Raw genomic sequence first — 13520 nt, forward strand, 5'->3', positions numbered from 1 at the left:
AATCATTAGGGCATTGTCTGGGGGAAAGGCTGAGTTGAAGAAGAGAGTAAAGGTAATTTTTTCTTGAAAAAATTAGTAGGGGTAGATAGGAAAGCTAGAATTAGATAGGAAACAAGCGTCTGAACAACTGTAAATCAACTGTACTTCTGTAGATCAAATTGGAATTTAAATATCTGCCAGTCTAAAAAAAAAACACAACCTTTTTGGTAAGGGGGAAAATAAATGACCTGTTGGGTTTTTGTTTTACTAACCTCACCCAAGGATATTTTTCCCATTGATTTTTAGACAGAGTGGAGGTGGGGGGGGGGGGAGAGACGAGGAGAGAGAAACATTGATGTGAGAAAGACACATCAATTGGTTGGCTCCTGCACATGCCCGACCATGCTGAGGATTGAGCCTGCAACCGAGGTACATGCCCTTGACCGGAATCGAACCCAGGACCCTTCAGTCTGTGGGCCGACACTCTAGCCACTGAGTGAAACAGGCTAAGGCAAATTACCCGTTTTTCAAATCTATATTTTCTTTACTGGATCTGTTTCAAGTGGAACCCACCTTGCATAGGGGGAGGAGAACCCTAGTCTACTGGAGGGCAGCATCAGGGAAGGAAGGACTTTGTAAGAAGTAGTATTCCCAAGAAGAAAGTTGTTAGCATTTATTGAGTTCCTACTATATACTAGGTACTATGTGAAGTGTATTCCCTTTCTCTCATTTAAGGCTTGTAAGAATCTCAGGAGATAGGTATTATCACCATTTTATAGATGAGGAAATAGGTGAAGCATCTTTATGTGGGTTCATATAATTAGTAAGAAATGAAGCTGGAACAGGTATGATTCTCAAACTCATTTCTTCTTTCTCTGCTGCTGTTACAAGGGTTTTGGGTGTATGTGTGTGCATAATGTATCTGTGCTTTTAGCCACATGTATGTGGCTTAGTTGTAATCACTGCCTACTGTGTACTGAGCTCTGGGAAAGATCAGAAACAGTCCGTAAATGTGTCTATCAATAGGCAAATATGATCAATTCCTTGTATTATTACTAGGCTTACTTCCAGCGTTCTTTATATATGTCATAGAACAGGCCTGAGTACACTGCTTTCTTCTTATTATCCAGTTCTGTAGACAAAGCTTGAAAAGATATCTTACTTTATATGGTAATAAGCTACATGTAGGTAGGATTTTTAGAAATTTAAACCCATTTTATTTAGTTATTTATTTTTATTTTTTAAAATATATTTTTATTGATTTCAGAGAGGAAGGGAGAGGGAGAAATAGAAACATCAATTATGAGAATCATCAATGGGCACACCCCACACTGGAGACTGAGCTGCAACCTGGTCCTGTATCCTGACCAGGAATCGAACCATGACTTCCTGGTTCATAGGTTGAGTCTCAACTACTGAGCAACACTGGCCAGGCAAATTGAAACCCATTTTAAATAAGCCAGGAAACTTAATGTTTCAAGAATGTCCAATGTGAAGGTTTTCATAAAGAATTCCCTCTCCTTATTAATATTCTTAAATATAAAGAACTCATACAAATTGATTTTTTAAAATCTGCATCTGAGGATATTTTTTCCAATGATATTTTTAGAGAGAGTGGAAGGGAGAGAGAGAGAAACATCGACGTGAGAGTGACACATCGATTGATTGCCTCCTGCACACACCCCGACCGGGACTGGGGATCAAACCTGGAACTGAGGTATGTGCCCTTGATCAGGGATCAAACCCGAGACCATTTGGAATGTGTGCTGATGCTCTAACCACTGAACAAACAGTCCAGGGCACAAATTGATTTTTAAAAAAGAACCACTAAATTTCAGTAGAAATATGGACAGTTTACAAAATAAAAAAATACAATTAGCTAGTTAACATGAAAAAAAAATTTATCCCTACTAAATATCAAAGAAATAAAAATTAAAGCAGGACCTTTTAAAATCTAGATAATAAGCAAGGAAAACCTGGTAATGCTTAGTGCTGCATTGGTAGGAGTGTAATTTGGAACAAACTTTTTTTGCTCCCAACTGCTTGCCTGCCTGCCTTCCTGATTGCCCCTAACCGCTTCTGCCTGCCAGCCTGATCACCCCCTAACCACTCTGCTGCCAGCCTGTTTGCCCCCAACTTCCCTCCTCTGCCGGCCTGGTCACCCCTAACTGCCTTCCCCTGCAGGGTTGATCGCCTCCAACTGCCCTCCCTTGCAGGCCTGGTGCCTCCCAACTGCCCTCCCCTGCTGGCCATCTTGTAGTGGCCATCTTGTGTCCACATGGGGGCAGGATCCTTTTTGGAAAGCAACCTAATCCTACCTAATAATCGAGTAATATGCAAATTGACCGCACCTTCGCTATGCCCACCAGCCCAAGCCATGCCCACCAGCCAATCAGGAGTGAATATGCAAATTAACCCAACCAAGATGGCTACAGCCACAGAGAGCAAGGTTTCCCAGGCAACAGAGGAAGCCAAGCTTTCCGCATGCCCTTGCCAGGCCTAAGCCTCTACTCAAGCTACAAAGTTTCAATTATAGAAGGTAAATAAACCCTAAACAGAAATAGCTGCTGCCTCAGAGCTAGCAGAAGGCTTGGCTCCGCTCCAGGCTACAAAGTTTCAATTGTAGAAGGAAAATAAATTCCAGATACCAGGGCCTCCGCTTGGGTCGCCAGGGGACGTGGCTGGCCTGCAAACCACCACAGACCCCTTGCTCAGGCCGCCCCACGCCCCAAGGGAACCCCCACCCTGATCCGGGACACCCTTCAGGGCAAACCAACTGGCCCCCATTCCTGCACCAGGCCTCTATCCTATCTAATAAAAGAGTAATATGCAGATTGACCATCACTGCAACACACAATATAGCTGCCCCCATGTGGTCAAGGATCCTGCCCCCATGTGGACACAAGATGGCCACTACAAGATGGTCAGCAGGAGAGGGCAGTTGGGAGGCACCCGGCCTGCAAGGGAGGGCAGTTGGAGGCGATCAACCCTGCAGGGGAGGGCAGTTAGGGGTGTCCAGGCCAGCAGAGGAGGGAAGTTGGGGGCAAACAGGCTGGCAGCAGAGTGGTTAGGGGGTGATCAGGCTGGCAGGCAGAAGCGGTTAGGGGCAATCAGGAAGGCAGGCAGGCAAGCAGTTGGGAGCCAGCAGTCCTGGATTGTGAGAGGGATGTCCGACTGCCCGTTTAGGCCCGGATCGGGCCTAAACGGACAGTCGGACATCCCTTGAGGGGTCCCAGATTGGAGAGGGTGCAGGCTGGGCTGAGGGACACGCCCCCCTCCATGCACGAATCTGTGCACCGGGCCTCTAGTCTATACTAATAAAGAGCTAATATGCTAATGGTCGGGACGCCATAACGGGTAATGACCAGGTCATTAGCGTATTAGCTGGGGTGTTGCTCCAGAGACAGGGCGGAAGCGGGGAGGTGCCTGGAGAAGGCGGGACCATCCCATGCCGGGGAGGGCAGGGGTGAGAGCCCATAGCGCCCCCCTCACCAGTCCTTCGCCATCCACCGCTGGCACTCTGAGTGCCCCGAGGCCCACCTGCCAGGGAAAGGAGCACAGCAGCAGGCGGGAGGCTTCCACGCTCTCCTCCAGTGCCATGATGGGGTGGAGCTGCCACGTTGCTCCTGAGACCGGGAAGGGGGGCGAGGGGGGAGCGGGGAGGCACCCAGAGAATGTGGGACCAGCCCGAGGTGACTTGAGGGACTGAGGGTGGGGCTTGAAGTGGCCAGAGAAGGCCAGCGGGTTTGGGGGCTGGGCCAGGTGCGTTGGAGCTCTGCCTGGACAGGTTCAGGTGTCAAGGCAGGGCTGCAGGTGGGTGGGCGGCGCCGCGCGAATTTGCACTCTGGGCTTCTACTAAGATTGATAAAAACCTTAAAACATTGATGTCAATGATTACCTTTGTAGAAATTCCTAAGAAAATAATCAAGAATGTGGTAAAAGATTTAGGTATGGAAATATGTACCTCAGGATTATTATGATAGTGAAAATTTGAATAAATCTCATTGTCAACCAGTAAATAAATGGTTGAATAAATTGTGGAACATTCATACAGGGGACTTTTATGGGAAAACCTTATTCCAGAAAGTGAAATGAAATAAAATAGAAGACAGGCTATATGTATAGCGTGATCTCAGTTAGACATTTAAAAAATATGAATATGTGTAAAGAGATATGAAAGGAAATACTCCAGAATGCTCTTAGTTTGTTATCTATAGGTTGTGGGTTTATTAGTGATTTTGTTTCCTTGTATTGCTTGTATTATAAGAAAAAAGTGTGATTTAAAGTACAGTAAAAATATATCTGTATAAACCTACATTTCCAGTGTTTCTATATGACAGGTTTGTTTAGAGTAAGACTTGAACATGTCATTCTTTTCTACATTTTCCTTCTCTTTTCTTAAGATATATTGTAGCCCTTTAGCTGGGAGATGTATCATTCTTGCAGTCTTATTATTTTTGACAGTATGCAGTTCATTGTCCTTTAAAAATGATATGTGTTATTCTTTGTGCCTTTTTGGTTCATTAAATAATACATGTTCATTGTAGAAAATTCAGGGAATACAGAAAGTGTAAATAAAATCTAATCCCAAACTCACTCTCCATTTCTCTATATTTCCTTCCAGCCTCACTCTTGTTTGTGAAGTTAGATCACACATGATTGAGTTTTTATTCCTACCTTTGTCATTTAACATTATATCTTAAGCATTTTTTTACACCTTTAGTACATGTCTTTTGAATATTTTAGTTTAATGACTGTATATAATCTATCACATGGCTATATTCTAGTTTTTTAAGGCAGTTTCCTATCATTAGATATTATTCATGATTCCATTGTATTCATTATTATAACACTGTAATCAAAATTATTTAATATACAGATATGGTAAAATTAGAACCTTCATACATTTCTGGTGGGAATGTAAAATGGTTCAGCCACTGTGGAAAAGTTTGGCAGTTCCTCAAAAAGTTAAGCATAGAATTAACATATGGTCCAGCAATTCCACTCGTGGGTGTATACTTGTATTAGTCTGCTTGGGATGCCATAACAAAATACACAGACTGGGTGACTAAATTACAGAAATTAATTTTGACATTTAGAAGTCCAAGATCAAGGTATTGACAGGGTTGATTTCTGGTGAGGCCTCCCTCTCTGTCTTACAGGCAGTCACCTTCTTTTTTAAAGGTAATTTTTAAAAAATATGTTTTTATTGATTTTAGAGAGAGAGGAAGGGAAAGTGGGGAGAGAGGAGAGAAACATCGATATGAGAGAGAATCATTGATCGGCTGCCTCCTGCAAGCCCCACACTGGGGATTGAGCCTGCAACCCAGGCATGTGCCCTTACCGGCAGGCAATCTAACTGGTGACTTCTTGGTGCATGGGACGTTGCTGAACTCACTTTGTTTTTAAATTTAACTCTTTAATTCATCTAGAATTCATTTTGATAAATAGTGTGAGGGGGAAAATTTTAACCTTATTTTTCACCAAATAGCCAATTGTCTCAGTGTTGTTTATGGAAAAGTACTTCCTTTCACCACTGATTTTGTAATGCTGCTTTTATTAAGACAGTGAATTCTTATATATTCTAGAGTGTGTTTCTGGCTATGCCACACCATTTTAAGTGTTGTAATTTTATTGTCTTTTACTAACTGGAGGTTAAGAAAAACCACACTACTCTTTTCAAAAATTACTTGGCTATTTTCACCTATTTATTCTTCCTGAACTTAATAGACCCACCTACTAAGATTTTTCTTTGGAAAAGCAGAGACTCAGTGAGACAGATCACTTAACCCCTCAGTTCCTTAGTTTCCTCTGCAGTAAAATGGGGAAAAGAATATCTTCTTTTGCTCAACTTCTAGGGTGATTATGGGGGTCAAATGAGATGGCTATGAAAACATTGTGAAAAAGAGAAAAATAGAAACCATTTTTTTACAATTGAAATAGGCAATGATCTAGGGTCTTTGAATTAGTTATTCAGATGTGAATGGTGGAGTTGCACAGTGTTTTGGAGGCTTTGACACTAGATTCTTTTTTTCCCACAGAGCGCTTCGACCATCACTGCCCCTGGGTGGGGAATTGTGTTGGAAAGAGGAACTACCGCTACTTCTACCTCTTCATCCTTTCTCTCTCCCTCCTCACCATCTATGTCTTCGCCTTCAATATCGTCTATGTGGCCCTCAGTGAGTATGCAGGGCAGTGCCTGTTGTTGGAGTGGGGGTGGGATGGGAGAAGACTTGGGGACAGCTTAGGGGAGTGGTTGGATTTCCTGGTGAGACTTTACCATTATGAAGGTGCCTTAGGACCAGCTAGAAATAAGCACTACTGTCTGCTCTTGAGTAGGGCTCCAAACCTCAGCTCACATCAATCAGTATCTACTGAGTGAGTTGGCCTTTTTACTGACCCTCTGCTGGGGACCATGGCCATAATAACTGGTTTGTACCCAGAGTACTAGGCATTTCTGAGGTGATCCCAAAGGTTGGGGATGTATTTTGGCTGTCTGCATCCTCTCTTCTTTTGCTTTATAAGATCTACTCTGTGCCAAGTGGTAGAATGGGTTATATCTGAGAAATGCCTTTTAGTAGCTCCTGGTTTACTTTGGGAGATAAAAAATACACACCTACGTGTGTGCATGTACACAAACACATACACACACATAAATAAGCAGATAACAAATAAGGGCAGAGGGGATGTGGAATTAAAGGAGTGGTCTTAATCAAAACAACTTCCTGGGAAGGGATGAGTTCTCAGCTGGATTTTGAACAAGGGAGGGAGGACACGGATTGGTGAAGAGAGAGGATTTTTAGGGGTGTTTCTAATTTATTTTATCTATGAATGAATATCCCCCTGCATGCCCATAGTGAGGACTAGGGAAAAGGGAGGGGAGCCAGATGCTTGGCTTCTGCCCGACTCTCTAGACCATTGCCGGGTCCTGCATTTGGTCAGGAGACTACCTCCTTGGGGGTGTGAGTCCCTTGTCTGAGCGAGGGCTTATTTCTTGCCAGCTTGTAACAAGGGGTAGGGAGGAGGAAGTGAGTAGGTACTAGGATAAGTGTGCATTTTTAAAATTAAAGTCACTAACTTTTTTCTCTACTACTCCTCCCAATTTCATAGAATCCTTGAAAATTGGCTTCCTGGAGACGTTGAAAGAAACTCCTGGAACATATCCTCCCCTGGCAGTATGTCCCTGTGAATCCTTCTTAAATTACTTTCCAGCATGCTTTCTCTCTGCAGTTATCCCATCATCTCATTTTTCAGACATCAGAGAGTGCTAAATTCTGGGGAAAAAAAGGTAGTCTTAGTAGTAGCAATCAGAATGGAAGAAGACCAAGACTTAAAGGGTGGCCTTTGCTCTACCCCCTTCTCTACTGCCTCCCTTCCAGTTCCTTCTGATCACACACTCAGCCCTGCCTCTGTAGTGGGCTGTCTATACCTCAATATATCTCTTATGTCACTTGCTGGAAGTCCACCTTTCTGTTACCGCTAACGCTTACTTTGTACAACAGTTGCATTTCTGAAAAGGAAATTCAGATGCGATTTCTATAAATCACATCCTGTTTTCCCACCAATTTTTTCATTTATAAAGTTTATTTTTTGATGGATTTTCCATTAGCAGTGATGACCAGCATTGTTTAGCTTTGGCCCCCTCCTAAACATCCCCTTCAAAAAGCTAATGATCTAAAAACAGAGGAACACTTAAATATGCTAGAGATGTTAGAGAGTTACTCATAGTGAACAGACAGGAGTCCTTTACCTGTCATAAGGGATGTACCCAGCGAATTGGCCATTTGTGACATGTTCCGAGAGGTAAAGACTGGTGCCATGAGAAGGGTGAAGCATTGAGTCTGCTGGTGTGGCTTCAACATTCCTTAACATACCTCACTGTTCTAGAAGTACTCATTTGTTTCTTCACACTCTGGTCCGTCGTGGGACTAACTGGATTTCACACTTTCCTTGTGGCTCTCAACCAGACAACCAATGAAGACGTGAGTCAACCTTCCCATCTTCTCATCACATATTATTTTTAAAAAATGTGTATTTATTTATTGATTTCAGAGAAGAAGGGAGAGGGAGAGAGAGACATAGAAACATCAATGATGAGAGAGAATCATTGACTGGCTGCCTTCTGTATGCACCCCCCCACATTGGGTATCGAGCCTGCAATCCGGGCATGTGCCCTTGACGGAATTGAACCTGGGACCCTTCAGTCTGTAGGCCGACACTCTATCCATTGAGCCAAACTGGCTAGGGCTCATCACATATTCTTTCTCCAAAGCCTATTCTCTTGTTACCTGCTAGAGAACTGAATCTCCAGGGCCTGGGAGGTTGAGGCAGGCAGAAACCTAGCGTGGGAGATTGTTAAATCTGAAGTGTGGAGAAGAAAGCAGACTGCTTTGTTTAGAGCTGAATGCCTGTAGAGAATTAAGAAGAAGCGGTTGAATGGTAGGGGAGGTACAAGGTCTTCAGCTATTCATAGATCTTTAAAGGCTAATTGGTGCTTCTGGATTATGGATGGACAAGGACAGGTGCATGGAATAAATCCTTGCTTTTTAAAAGTTACCAATTAACCCATGTTCATTGCAGAAAATAAAAAAAGACAGATGAGCAAACATATCAAATAAGTCCCTGTTACTTTACCTTCTATACATCACCATTGTTAATGGTATGATTTATAGTCCAGACTTGTTCCTGTTTATGTGACTATATATTTTGAATTTTTAAATTAAAATAGATACATATTGTTTAGTTGTCTGCTTTTTTTCACTCTGTTGTGGACATTGTCCCATGGCTATGCATTGTATTTCTTTTTTTTCTTATTGTGGTAAGATATTCATTATATAAAATGTACCATCTTAACTATTTTAAGTGTATAATTCAGTGGCATTAAGTATATTCATGTTGTTGTGCAACTATTACCATCACCCATCTCCAGAACTTTTTGATCTTCCCATGCTGCATGTTTTTCTTCAACATAAATTTAATGTAAGTCTTGGCTTTTATCTTGCAGATCAAAGGCTCATGGACAGGGAAGAATCGAGTCCAGAATCCCTACAGCCATGGCAACATTGTGAAGAACTGCTGTGAAGTGCTGTGTGGCCCCTTGCCTCCCAGGTACTCAGGGGACTAGAAGGTCCTGGGACTCTTGGGTTGAGCAACTCACGCCAATCCTGTTGCTTGGTATGATGCCTTCTTCTGAATGTGACCTCTTGGTGTCAAATAGGACTTCCCAGGGATTGTACCTTGGTGCCATATCTACATGGACCATAGACCGCAGGATGATTGTTTTAAAGAGATGACCTTTCATTCTTATTTCATTTGTTTCTTACCCTGGTTAATGTGGTATGCCCTGGTTTGTGGAAGAAAAAGTGAGTGGAAGATAGGAGGCATGTGCTAGGATCAGGCTAGACTGCCAAAGGGCAGGTTTATGTTTTTCAGTTCAGAGGGTGGGTGGCTGGAGGCGGGGAATGGGAAGTGCTTTATTAACTGTCCTGTCTCCTTCAGTGTGCTGGATCGAAGAGGTATTTTACCACTGGAGGAAAGTGGAAGTCGACCTCCTAGCACTCAAGAGACCAGTAGTAGCCTCTTGCCACAGAGCCCAGTAAGTGTTCCCAACTTTAAGATTTTAAAGCTGAGCTGGTGATGGAGAGTGTAGGCTAAATTTACACCTTAGAGATACAGTTAGGCAATTTCGTGTTCAATAGCCCCAGCTTCCCTGTCTCTGCTTTTGCTCTGACATTGCCTCAGATCTTTGTGCCCATGCGGTATAGATTAGGATCTACTCATTTCTTCGACATTCTACTGTGCTAGATGCAGGATACACTAGTGAACAAGGCAAAGACCATGTCCCTGCTCTCAAGGACTTCACTGTCTAGTGAGGCGAATGCTTTTTGTAAGGTAGATAATTGTTCTCTACTTTGCTTTTCCTATATTTTGAAGTTTGTTTTTTGAATTACAGCAAACCCATTTTTATATTTTATTATCATCATTTTGAATATAATGTTTATGATAAGTCTGGTCTTAAATCATAACAATTTAGATTAGTAATTCTCGGTTGAATGTGGGGAAAGGTGATATTTTAGAATCGCTTTGGGGGCATTTTCAAACATATAGCATCTGAAAATTTTGCTACCCCATTCTCTTTGGTTTAGAATCACTGTTCTAGAGAGCCAAGTGTTAGGGCAGAAACAAGATTGAGACCCAATGGGTCAGGCCTTGTTAGACAAGTACATTATAATATTCTCTTGTGAAGGAGAGGGGCCTGTGTAATGATCTGTGGTCTCTATTAGTATTATTATGAATACTAATGGAAGCATCTCTCCATAACAGTTAAGAACAGAATTCAAAGAAACATCAGTTTCAGTCTGCTGAGAAGACAAGAATAGTTTGGTCTTGGTTCTGAGTTTGGTGCCGGTGGTTGCATATCTGTAACATCAGTGTGGTTGATGGGTTCAGAGGAAGAGCTCAGTGTCTACTGATTATCTCCACTTGGATTTTGAGGGTGGGCTTTTTAAAAAAAATTTTTTTTATTGATTTCAGAGAAGACGAGAGAAGGAGAGAGAGATAGAAACATCAATGATGACAGAGAACCACTGATTGGCTGCCTCCTGCACGCCCCACATCGGGGATTGAGCCCACAATCCAGGCATGTGCCCTGACTGGAATCGAACCGTGACCTCCTGGTTCATAGATCGATGCTCAACCGCTGAGCTACACTGGCCGAGCAAGGATGGGCTTTTTATTGAATTTGATATATTTTCCTTCTTAGGCCCTAACAGAACATCTGAGCTCAAATGAGATGCCGGAGGACAGCACTCCTGAAGAGATGCCACCCCCGGAACCTCCAGAGCCACCACACGAGGTGGCTGAAGCTGACAAGTAGCCTATCTATGGAAGAGACTTTTGTTTGTGTTTAATTAGGGCTGTGAGAGATTTAAGGGGAGAAGATAAACCTGAGACAGAGAACAAGTAAGCTGTTTTTCTTTGATCTTTATTCAGCCAATTGCACACTGGCATTTTCTTGCTGCAAGTTTTTTTTTTTTTCCTGGACTCAAGGCAGTCATAGAAGATGTCAGTGACCTCTGGTAACTGGACAAATGGGTCTCTTGGGCCCCTGCACTAGTTTTCCATGGAGTCTTCTTGGGCTCCCCTTTCTTCCCTCCAGATCTTAGCTCTCCTGCTTGGCGTGGTTGGTCCATTTGTGGGGTTAAAGGTTTTTGAGACTGGCACAGATCCTCTCCAGCCGCTGCATGGCACGAGTCCAGAGGTGGTCACAGAGAACTCTGGCTAGGGAATCCTAACTGGATTCTTGGGGCTTCATAATTAAAGAGGATGGAGAGTGGGATTGGAGGATTCTCCTGGCTACAAAGTGCCAACATAGCCCATAAATCCTTTCAGGAATGGGGCAGGTAGCTTCCACTTGTTGTATTTATTCATGTAGTTTCTCCTTTGTCCCCCATCCACTTTCTAACCCCCAAGCCCCACTCTTTTCCAGTTAGAGATATGTAAGTAGTTGCAGTATAGATAACAATTTACATGTCTTATAGATTACCCAGAAACTTTTTAATACCTGTGCTATTCTCAATAAGAATTCATGAGATGCCAACGGCATCACCCCTTGTATTCTCTGTCTCTTATCTCCTCCTTTCTCACCAGTCCCATTTAATTTGTTTTCCTTCTGACTCTTGCTCCTATTAGGAGCAGGAATGGCAGTAATAAAAGTCTGCACTTTGGCGATTCCTCTCCTCAGAATAAGCCCGAGTGCTCACTTAAACACTACACCCCCCAGACTCCCTGTGTGAGGCCTGCAGAGGCCCTGAATGCACAAATGGGGAAACCAAGGCACAGAGAGGAACTCCTCTCCTCTCCTCTCCTCTCTCCCTATGTCCCCTCAAAAAAGAAAAAAGTAAAAAAAGACAACTAGTACTTCCAGTAGGCCTCGGCTGAGTGAGGAGGGAAAACCCAGCACTGCTGCCCTCCCGGGTGACCCACTCTAAGGCCTTGGCCCACCTCGGGCTTGATAACCACACCAGGGGCTTCCGCCAGCCTCGTTCTTCCAGCACTTCCACTTCCACAGGCAGAGTCCCAGAGCCACTTCACCCTGGGTGCGGGCTGTGACCCGCCCACACACCCCGTCAGCTCTGCTCAGGACCTGCTCTATTTCAGGGAAGAAAATTTATGTATTATATGTGGCTATATTTCCTAAAGCACCTGTGTTTTTCTAAGCCAGGGTCCTGTCTGGATGACTTACGGGGAGGGGGACGTGTAAATCAGAACTTTTAATCTATTTGAAAGTGATTAAACTGTGTCTAATGCAGACTGTCTGCCTCCTCCTTCCCCTTCCATTTCAAGAATCACCATGGGGGCGTGAGTGTCTTTGTGTGGTAGGGTGGGATCGGGGTGGGGGTAGAAGGGGTTTCTAGTTACTACCCATACTTCCATTTTCTGGGGGACCCTTGAGTGGGAGAGAGCTCCCAAACTCCATTGATTTCTACTACATTCTGGGCCGAAGCTCACCTTATTCTGGACTCTAAAGAAAGGGCTTTCAAGGCATTATACAATGTTAACAAGATGGGGAGGGTTGGGGCTATATTCACTTAAGAGAACAAGTTCTTTATTGAGATGTTGTGTTTATGCAGATGAATGCTGTTAATTGTAAATGAGTCTTGGTTATTAAAGGAGGCACATTAGCGCCTCTCCTGGGAAATACTTTGTTAGTGATCTTTTACAAGTGATGGTATATATTTCATTTTAAGTGGTCTATAATCAAGACTCCTTACCAATTCTTATCTTACTCTTTCCAGTTAATCAGAATGAATGAAATTTGGCTGCTTCCAGATTTTTCTCTATCTTTTTATTTTTCTTATACCAGGATTTGAGTTGAGAGAGAGAGAGAGAGAGAGAGAGACTCGGATTCCTCTCTTCTCTGCCTCTACTTTACCATTCTCTTTCTGGCTCTCTCAGTCCTTGTAGTTACATTTTAGTTAGTTCAAAATAATGCCAACACTGGAGAGTCTGGAAGCTATTAGATTTTTCCAGTTAACCTGCCACTCAAATGAATCTCTTTTTAGTCATTTCTGAGCCCATCCTGTCTCAGCCCATCTTCTCTCCTGGATTAGGACGGATTTCTCTCCTCCCTTAACTTACCTCAACCACTCTTCTGCTGACCCTTACGTCAGTCAGAGGAGCTTTCTCTTTCTAAGGTGAAGAAGGGTCAACATGGAAATCTATCTCTTGTATGAAATAATATATTTTATTTTTCTGCTTTTTCATGCTTCCTGCTCTCTTTCTTTACCTATATAACTCTTCTGTATTTAAGACCTTGGCCTGAAGATCTATTTCATTCATACCATGCACCATCTGGGACTGTTCTTCATCTGAGTTTTGATCAGAGGGGAGATTGAAGAATTGGTCTTTTTAAATGGCTTGCATTCTCTCCGTCTCTTCCCTTCCTTTGCATTCCTTCAGTTTCCTATGCACCCCCCTTCCCCAGGTGAGGATGGTTGGTACAGGTCCAAAACCTTTTGGGGTTGGTGGGGTTTGGCTAT

The 13520-nt window shown here is 43.2% G+C and overlaps 1 protein-coding gene across 3 annotated transcripts in view; it reads left to right on the forward strand.

The window, feature by feature from the left end:
* The window catches only part of ZDHHC9 (zinc finger DHHC-type palmitoyltransferase 9), a 31592-nt gene extending 19244 nt beyond the window's left edge, over positions 1–12348 (forward strand). For 2 of the 3 annotated variants that reach the window (XM_054708948.1, XM_054708908.1), the window contains exons 5-10: positions 6021–6158; positions 7090–7136; positions 7857–7961; positions 8984–9087; positions 9478–9574; positions 10742–12348. In XM_054708948.1, the coding sequence (XP_054564923.1) occupies positions 6021–6158; positions 7090–7136; positions 7857–7961; positions 8984–9087; positions 9478–9574; positions 10742–10855 (605 nt within the window). In that variant the 3' untranslated portion in view covers positions 10856–12348. Of the gene's footprint in view, positions 1–6020; positions 6159–7089; positions 7155–7856; positions 7962–8983; positions 9088–9477; positions 9575–10741 lie in introns of all 3 variants that reach the window. The other variant, XM_054708992.1, reaches the window with a different exon arrangement.
* Positions 12349–13520: the final 1172 nt, after the last annotated feature.

The sequence above is a fragment of the Eptesicus fuscus genome, chromosome 1 (assembly GCF_027574615.1).
Source record: "Eptesicus fuscus isolate TK198812 chromosome 1, DD_ASM_mEF_20220401, whole genome shotgun sequence".
Classification (NCBI taxonomy): domain Eukaryota; kingdom Metazoa; phylum Chordata; class Mammalia; order Chiroptera; family Vespertilionidae; genus Eptesicus; species Eptesicus fuscus.